The sequence below is a fragment of the Protomyctophum bolini genome (genome assembly GCF_963924005.1).
Source record: "Protomyctophum bolini genome assembly, chromosome: 8".
Classification (NCBI taxonomy): domain Eukaryota; kingdom Metazoa; phylum Chordata; class Actinopteri; order Myctophiformes; family Myctophidae; genus Protomyctophum; species Protomyctophum bolini.
Window position 1 is genome coordinate 33,812,204 of NC_137869.1, and position 10,049 is coordinate 33,822,252.

At 42.5% G+C, this 10,049-nt stretch overlaps 1 protein-coding gene across 5 annotated transcripts in view; it reads right to left on the reverse strand.

The window, feature by feature from the left end:
* Nucleotides 1–10,049, reverse strand: part of mylk4b (myosin light chain kinase family, member 4b) — a 44,859-nt gene that overhangs the window by 23,168 nt on the left and 11,642 nt on the right. The window contains exon 1 of one of the 5 annotated variants that reach the window (XM_080769401.1): nt 5,209–5,549. The exons of the other annotated variants lie outside the window; for them this stretch is intronic. Within the exon in view, the coding sequence (XP_080625527.1) occupies nt 5,209–5,346 (138 nt within the window). The 5' untranslated portion in view covers nt 5,347–5,549. Of the gene's footprint in view, nt 1–5,208; nt 5,550–10,049 lie in introns of those variants that run through there. 5 annotated transcript variants of the gene reach the window in all.

Consider the following 10,049-nt stretch of genomic DNA (forward strand, 5'->3'; position numbering starts at 1 on the left):
CCCCAACACACAATGCACACCGGGGGAATTTCTACACTCTTCTTTGAAATGCTTGTCTTCTATCCAGTCCACCCTCACGAGAGACAAGATGCCACTAACATGTCCTGAGACTTAAGGAAGATCCTTGGGCAATTCCAGTCATCTCTCATTTAATAGTCACAGCACACAGATAAATCATACACTTATTAATGCCAGCATAGAGGATAGTTTACAATCATGCCTCGCCAGCTGTATGAAACTGTGCAACCCAACACACAAAGTAAAACAGTAAACTGCGTGTGTTGTGTTGTGTTGTGTTGTGTTGTGTTGTGTGTGCAGTTGTTTTACTACTAGCTACTAATGAGTTGGTAATGAGTTATGCAAACATCAGTCACTGGACACCAGCTAGGGACAGGCTGGGAGCTCAGGAGAAAACAACATATTCCCCATAAGTCCAGATACCAGAGAGAGAGAGAGAGAGAGAGAGAGAGAGAGGGGGGTGGAGAGAGAGACAGACACACACACACACACACACACACACACACAGGGGGAGAGAGGTTTTGATGTTTAACAACTCATTTTATTTTTAATTTTAATAGTTTTTACTGTTTGCTACATTAGTTCTTTCAAACAAGCAATCACAAACTACAGCAATGCCACAAAAAGATAATTTAGAGCAATACATCAACAAAAGTACACCTTCAAATTTTTGAGAGAGAGAGAGACGTGAGCGAGATGCATACAAGCACGCACACATGCAATGGGGAGTCGGGGACGTCACCGTCCCCATTGCTTCAGTTGTCACTATAAAACGCACCTGCGCATCTAAACAAAGTGGAAGTGGGAATATTTCCATTGCATAGATTGTACACAGTAAAATCGTCCATTTGTCGGTCTGAGCAAAGTCACCAAATGGACACTCAGGATTTTACAGTGTATGGCTGGTAGGACATTTGATCCTGTATTGACAGTGACACTTCAAGTCCCACATACTGAACACTACTGAATACGCATGACTACATAGCTCTCTGCTTTCTACCCACCACTCCCCTGCCAACAGGAAAATACTTACACACGCACACACACACACACACACACACACACACACACACACCATGTGTGATGTTTATTCTTTCACATGAAACAATGTGTGCCGTCACAGTTCTACGTAGACCCCACTTCTAATTCAGTCACAGCAGTAGCACAAGAAGAAGAAGAGAGGGGGAGAGTCTTTTTCACCTTAGACATGCTAACTCACACACATTAGCACAAGCTACAGTGCTGGGTGTATTGTATTGAGGTATGTGACTTGTTTGTGGTCGGTCGGTCGCACACACTCGTTCAAGAAAGCATTATTCTTGATATAAGCCTACGGTCAGATCTTAATGTCCTACTTTCCATGAACATGATGCATTTCTTTTCCTACAATGTAATTGTATGTGTGTTGGAAAATATGAGGGAAGGCATGACATCACATGGCTGACATGGTTTCTACTTGCAAAATCACTTATAGTACTATCAAATCTCATATTAACAATATATTCTTCACAATTCTAGACTGAATGATTATAACCATATAACCAGCACGTACACAGCAGCAGAATAAACCCTACTGATGAAACCTTTTTTTGGTCAGAATGAGTCACACAAGCAGCCGTCATCAGGATGAACAGGATCACGCAGGCCTAGACGAGGGCCAAAAATGGCAAAAAGCGCTGTTTTTATTTTTTACTGTTCTATCATGAACTATCATGAAAGTTTTTAATTAACTTAATGAAGAGTGCCTAGGACGCATATTCCTTTTGTATTATAAATCTTAGTATGTGCTCGTCTGTGGACTGGGTATTCTGCTAAAAGAATGAATTGTCCTTTGATATAAATATACCGGTAGTCCTTTGAATCACGGTCATACACATTCATTCCACGCCTCGTTTCATTCATGTCAATTTAATGGGTACTTGCTTGGAGTAGGCATGGGGAAATGTATTGTAAAAAAGGTTTTGTAGCGGAGTAAGAGTCACTCACTTATACACAGACTAAATAAAATACGTTTTACTTTAAGTACCACTTCACCACTTTTCAACCTCTCTTCATATAATAGGTCCACTCCTCACTAATGTTCATGATAAATTACCACAATTTTTTCCTACTCAGTCTGTCTCATAGGAGGGCTGTGGGTAGTTCAGAAACCCGTCAACCCGTCAAGTGACATCATCGTTCATTAACGCATTGCAACTTTTCAAGGAATAGAAAGCCTGCAGTTGGGGGCACGGTGACACAGTTGGTAGTGCTGTCGCCTCACAGCTAGAAGGTCATGGGTTCGATTCCCGCTTGGGACACTGTGGGCGCTGGCGGCGTGTTTCCTCCTCCATGTATCGGGTATGGGCATCAGTGCCCATACCCGAGGCGGGGTTGGCGAAAGGCCTTTCTGTGTGGAGTTTGCATGTTCTCCCCATGTCCACTAGGGTAGGTACCCTCACAAAAAACATGCAGTAATCCTGGTCTATAAACTGCCTCCCCCTGGCCAGCCAGGGCGCCTGATGGAGGGGAAAGGAACTGGTTGGAATAACGTGTTCCTTCCACGCGCTACGTCCAACCAGGGAAACCATGCACGCACTTGTTCTGTCAGAGCGCATCATAGGATATACTTTGACACTGTACTGCAGGTGGATATAGATCTGGACCAGTTCGGTACACACATATGAGCTATTTAACAGATTAGATGTAAAAACATCGATCTGATGTGGTTAAGTGACACAGAGCGACTCAGATGGATTTTTGAACATAAGATATTCGCAGAATATATAGAGAACGTATGGGACATACGGACAAAGAAAACATACATGTGATATTTATTTCTGTATGCGTGTGTGTGTTTTTTTTGTTTTTTTATATATTTTTAAATTTGTGTGTGTTTTTTTTAACCAAATATTTTGTGCAGTTTCTGTGTGGGAACTGGGAAGTGAATCTGATGTTTTTGGTGTTTTATAATCCCGTAAGGGATGGGTCTTTACGACAAGACACGAAAATAAAGATTAATTAATTCATTCATATGATGACAAAGTATTGAATGCAAATCATATTTATCTATATTGAATGCAAATTATATTTATATATTTGGGATTTTATTTTGGACAAAAATGTACAATGAAACTATTTTTGTTAACTAGACACTATAAAAGTGCACTCCTAGTACGAGCACAGATCTCCGTTAGGCTGGGTTGTCTTCCCAGGACTGGAAGATTTCGGAAGTGTCGAATCATAGTCAATGGGAATGGGATATGGAACATCTGACTGTTAGATCTTGATCACATGATTTGTGTGAGTTTTTTGAAGGGAAAAAAAGGTCGTAGCAAAGGATGTTTCATAAAAACAAAACCTTGCAGAAAATATTGTCAGATGGAAATGTGACAAAATGGGTAGAGGGGACAGGGGAAAGAAGGAGGGGACATTGAGATATAGAGTTCAACAGAATGATAGCTGAGGGGGTAACTGTTCCTGATCTGATCTGGTGTATTTGGTCCAGAGGCATACAGTTGTACCCCTTGCACCTCTGAGAGTGAAGGGGGCAAAACAGTCCATTGTTGGGGTGGGAGCCTGGGAGGCAACCGTGATGATGCTCATGGCCTTTAACTGGCAGTGCTATGGACTCAGTTGGTCGTAGTAGTGGGCCTATGATATGCTTATCAGTTTTCACCACACTCCAAAACAGTGCATTTGCCATAACAGTACCAAGCTGTGATGCAATAGGTGAGGATGCTTTTATGGTGCACCTATATCTGAAACAGCCCAATTCCAATGCTCGCCCAAGCCCTCAAGCCCTGCACCCTCACTGACCTAAGTGAGCTGGTGGTAAGTGCTTGAGGGTGAGAGGCTGCAAGGGATCCTCGTCCGGACAAGATAATATCTCGTCCGGACAAGATAATATCTCGTCCGGACAAGATAATTTACTTTTCATAAATTCATACCATGGCCACTCAGGGGCTTTCCCTTTTCAGTGATGCACAGTGCAAGTTAGAGGCTGCAAAACTTTATGATGACATTTCCTTGACAGGATTATGTCCGTGAATGAAAGTGGTAGGAGATGAGTTAACGTGCATAGCATACTGCAGAGGGTACACAAAATAAAAGCTATAAAGTGGGACAGCTCAGTGTACTGTAGGTACTAGGTAGGCAAAATATAGATGTCATCCGCTGTAAGTGCAGGAGCTGTGTGAGGTCAGATAACATAGACTTTTCCTTGTATTGGACCGTGTTCATGCACTATGTCTTTTCAAATTCTGTTCAATAAACAGTGGGAAACGACTACACTGTACAACACACAGACATGACCGGCTTATGCTTCCTCAAACAGCACACAGAAGAAAATGATTTAATTTGGTAATGTACACTTGTTCACACACACAAGAATGCAATTCCTTCCCTCTGAGATATAAGTGAAAGCTGTTACTAAAGCGGGCCACCCACACAGATCACATGGACATAGCGAAGCTGAAATATTACAGGGTCTCATTTCCAAGGCCCGCTTTAGTGAAAATCAATCAACGCAACCTGCTGTCATCCTGTGCTCTTCTACACAGAGTAACAGTGCACTGTCATGTCAGGCCCTGAAGGTCATAAACAACAACATTCATTCAAACAAGCAAGTGCACAATAGGTGCACCATGCAGTGGCTCAGGGGGTGAAGCGGCTGTCTTGGAATCTGAAGGTTCCCTGCAGTTCAATCCCCAATTCGATCTCCTGCTGGCTGGGTCTCACAGTGTCCTTGAGCAAGGCACTGAACCCCCAACTGCTCCTGATGAGCAGGTTGGTGCCTTGCATGGTTTCCTCCACCATGAATGTGTGTAAAAGAGTAAATTGAATGCACATTATAAAGTTCTGTTCAGTAAAGACCTATAAACTCACTATTTCATTTAGCCTTTAAAATTGTGTTAATCTCAGAGTTACACGAACAATAATATATTTCTGTGTGCAGAAGGCATCATATCGATCATATTGCTACATGGCTACGATTGCTAGTGCTAGTGCTGTCTTTGCACCACAAGAGAGCATCTGATTGGGTGAGATCATCCCATCCATCATTGATTTCTGGCCTACCCATGTTTTAGATACCTTACTTCAATAATAATAATAATAAAAGAAAAAAAAGGAAATCTGTGCTTTCCTCAGATTATTACCTGGACAATTAAGTCAGTCCCACATGGCACAGGTGAACATGCTGAGTAATACCTCTCTATCTGGAGACTGTGAGGTTCCCCTATTCCTCTTGTAGGAGAATAAATTCCATATCCGTCGCCACAGGAAGGAGGCCACCAGACATACACTCCCAATTATCCAGACATCCTTGTCCCTGAGGAAGTTCTCCATGACAAAAGGCTGGAACACCACAGTGTTCCTCCACCTGTTACTCTTCCTCCTGTCCCTTATTTCTGTCTCCCAGTCGCCGGTGGCGATCGAGTCTCGGATTGGAGGGCAGCGAGGTTGTTGACATGGAGCAGGACAGTGGGCGCTGATTATGAAAGAGCTTAGGCCTCTGAGGCTCAGGGCACTTACGAGGGAAATGCAACAGGACAGCAGACAGGGGACTGGGCTGTCCTGCTGCTGTGTGGCCTCCCATTCACCCAGCCACCCATTCACCTCCCACCCTGCCTTGTCCCTCCCCCTAACCAACGGACCTAAAAGGAGAGGACATGCTGTCTCCGAGACAAGAAGGAGACAGGTGGTGTAGGGTGTTGCACAGAAGTGCCTTCACTATGCATAATCAGATGGCTGCTGCTTCTGCTGCCGGGGGAGCTTTAGAGGCACCCTGGAGGTGGTATCCGTTAACTTCGGACACAGCACTTCATGCATGTGCAGGGGCCACTATAAGCACCTGTATATCTACAGTACTTTAGCAGTCACTGTGCTGCGCCGAACCTCTCAAATGGATGCAAATATATACATGCACCAATGCATGTATATGAGCAATGTGTGTACGCTTGCACACATGCACGTGCGTGAACACCATGTGGCCAACTGGCCATACAACTAAACTGAAAGCCAGACACTTTCTCTGCAACTGTATCTAACGTCATTAAAGAGTTTGATTGCTCAATATAGAAAACAGAACAGTGAAGCAGTGCACTCTTCTCCAGTGGCATTCTTGCTGCATGCTCTTTCTGGAGCAAACTGTTCTGACTGGCCAGAGCTGATGATTTACATCAGACGGTGGAACGCCACCACTGCAGATTCCAGCATGAACACTTTGTGAAGCAGAGGTTCACAATGGATTCCTGGGGGGGCCACTCTCAGTAGTGGTATTCCAGTACATTTTGAGTAATGTACCTATTTTGAGTATTTGTACTTTCTTGAGATTTTTTTTATTGAGAATTAAAGAGAGTTTTCTTTTATGTTTACTACACTGGATAAGAAAGACAAATATTATACTTGCCTCCACTACATTTCTATGAAAGTACAATAGATGTTACAACTGTAATTAGAGATGAGATCAGCTGTCGTGTTTGGGTTAAGGTCAGCTGTTGTTGTTGTTTTTTCTAAAATGTGATGTGATGGCCTCAGAATGCTCACCTGTCACCACCTACTGTACTTTGAGATGGACACTAGTACAATAGAATAGAAGTCCTATTTTTTACATTGACTGCAGAAGTTGTTGGGGCAGTTATGCAGCTAGATGTGGGATTTGGTCTTTTAAGCCAGGTACTGTAGGTTGATTTATTCTGTCCTTTATTTTAGGCAATTCCACTGCCTATAAGTGGAATCCCACAAATGCCTACAAGTGCATGCGTGCACAAAACTGCACATGCACACACATGAACCCAAAAGGGTCTATTTGTACACTCACCAGAGTTAAATTAACACTCAGTATTTTACTGTATAGAATTTCCTAGAGAAGACGACTCGACATGGGAGATGTTTATGAGCTACTTTAAACAAGTCATAATGCTGAGTGCTGTCCACATAACTGTAATGTTCTTGTTTTCATAAATGAATTCCCTACTTTGTCACACTACATTTCATACAAGTATTAAAAGAGTCGATCTAAAAGCACTTTTATCTTCAATATGTACTTTGATCAGCCAATCAAATCATTACTATGGGGTGATCAGCCAATCATCAGCCAACACAAAGCTGGGCATAAGAGGGGGGGGGGGTTACAATTCCAATGGATCATAGAAATGCAAGTTTGAAGCCCGAAATACAGTAAAATGCCACAAACCACCATAAAGCAATGCTGATGTATTCAAACTACCAGTAAAACAAACTGATCTTTGTATATATATTTTTTTTCTCACTCTGGCTAGAACTACTTCAAGATTCATTCATGTGCCATTTGTTTTAAGTGTGGTGGTCCAATGCCCACTCTGTTTAACAAGCGGCAACAGCTGGGGAGAGGCCAAGGTACGAGGGGCAGGAGGAAACCTCCGGGGAAGGAATCCCTGCTGGGAACCTGAGCAGAATGTGTGTATGCTATTACCATGCGGAGGGAGCGCTCGCGTTGGTGCAAATTATAACCTATTCCATCCACTGTGCCTTTGCTGGCTCGGGCGGGCGGCACAATTGTCGAGCCTCAAGGCTGCGCTGTTGGTGCTCCTGGCTGTGGTTTAAAAAGGCATGCATTTGTTTTAAAACGTGCACATAATGCAGGACGTTGAGCAACCCAAAATGAGTGCTATACCCAAAATAACTTGCTTGGGAATTGCTTAGCAGAAAGTCTGCAGAAGAGCAGGGCTGGAGCTATAATTAAGACGTTGGGAATTGTGATTCAGAGATAGGCACATGTTGCATAGTAATAATCATAATCATTATTCAGTTAATCAGTTAAATAATTAATCACACCCTACTTTTTCACCCTAAATAGCAGATCTACAAGCCAACACATCACTATGTTGTGAGCTTGTCGGACAGCTATTTTCAGCAAAGAGATATAGAAAAATCACACCTGTGTGAAATGAGGGTCGCTAAAAACTCATGTTGCTATGATTAGGTGATATAATGGTGATGTAAAACACAGACAAAACAAGAGAGCCAATAGAGGTTCTGGATCCTAAGAGACAGGAAGAGGAATAGAAGACGAGAGAGAAGGTTCAGAAAGAGAGTGGCAGCAGCAAGAGGATAGAGGAACCATTAGACACATACTGACTGAGGATCATGGATTACACATGGTCCCTACAGTACACATGGTCCCTACAGTACACATGGTCCCTACAGTACACATGGTCCCTACAGTACTATCTCACTATATTACACATGGTCCCTACAGTACACATGGTCCCTACAGTACTATCTCACTATATTACACATGGTCCCTACAGTACTATCTCACTATATTACACATGGTCCCTACAGTACTATCTCACTATATTACACATGGTCCCTACAGTACTATCTCACTATATTACACATGGTCCCTACAGTACTATCTCACTATATTACACATGGTCCCTACAGTACTATCTCACTATATTACACATGGTCCCTACAGTACTATCTCACTATATTACACATGGTCCCTACAGTACTATCTCACTGTATTACACATGGTCCCTACAGTACTATCTCACTATATTACACATGGTCCCTACAGTACTATCTCACTGTATTACACATGGTCCCTACAGTACACATGGTCCCTACAGTACTATCTCACTATATTACACATGGTCCCTACAGTACACATGGTCCCTACAGTACTATCTCACTGTATTACACATGGTCCCTACAGTACTATCTCACTGTATTACACATGGTCCCTACAGTACTATCTCACTATATTACACATGGTCCCTACAGTACACATGGTCCCTACAGTACTATCTCACTATATTACACATGGTCCCTACAGTACACATGGTCCCTACAGTACTATCTCACTATATTACACATGGTCCCTACAGTACACATGGTCCCTACAGTACTATCTCACTATATTACACATGGTCCCTACAGTACACATGGTCCCTACAGTACTATCTCACTATATTACACATGGTCCCTACAGTACTATCTCACTATATTACACATGGTCCCTACAGTACACATGGTCTCTACAGTACACATGGTCCCTACAGTACTATCTCACTATATTACACATGGTCCCTACAGTACTATCTCACTATATTACACATGGTCCCTACAGTACTATCTCACTATATTACACATGGTCCCTACAGTACTATCTCACTATATTACACATGGTCCCTACAGTACTATCTCACTATATTACACATGGTCCCTACAGTACTATCTCACTATATTACACATGGTCCCTACAGTACACATGGTCCCTACAGTACTATCTCACTATATTACACATGGTCCCTACAGTACTATCTCACTATATTACACATGGTCCCTACAGTACTATCTCACTATATTACACATGGTCCCTACAGTACACATGGTCCCTACAGTACTATCTCACTATATTACACATGGTCCCTACAGTACTATCTCACTATATTACACATGGTCCCTACAGTACTATCTCACTATATTACACATGGTCCCTACTGTACTATCTCACTATATTACACATGGTCCCTACAGTACTATCTCACTATATTACACATGGTCCCTACAGTACACATGGTCCCTACAGTACTATCTCACTATATTACACATGGTCCCTACAGTACCATCTCACTATATTACACATGGTCTCTACAGTACACATGGTCCCTACAGTACTATCTCACTATATTACACATGGTTCCTACAGTACACATGGTCCCTACTGTACTATCTCACTATATTACACATGGTCCCTACAGTACTATCTCACTATATTACACATGGTCCCTACAGTACTATCTCACTATATTACACATGGTCCCTACAGTACTATCTCACTATATTACACATGGTCCCTACAGTACCATCTCACTATATTACACATGGTCCCTACAGTACACATGGTCCCTACAGTACTATCTCACTATATTACACATGGTCCCTACAGTACACATGGTCCCTACAGTACCATCTCACTATATTACACATGGTCTCTACAGTACACATGGTCCCTACAGTACTATCTCACTATATTACACATGGTTCCTACAGTACACATG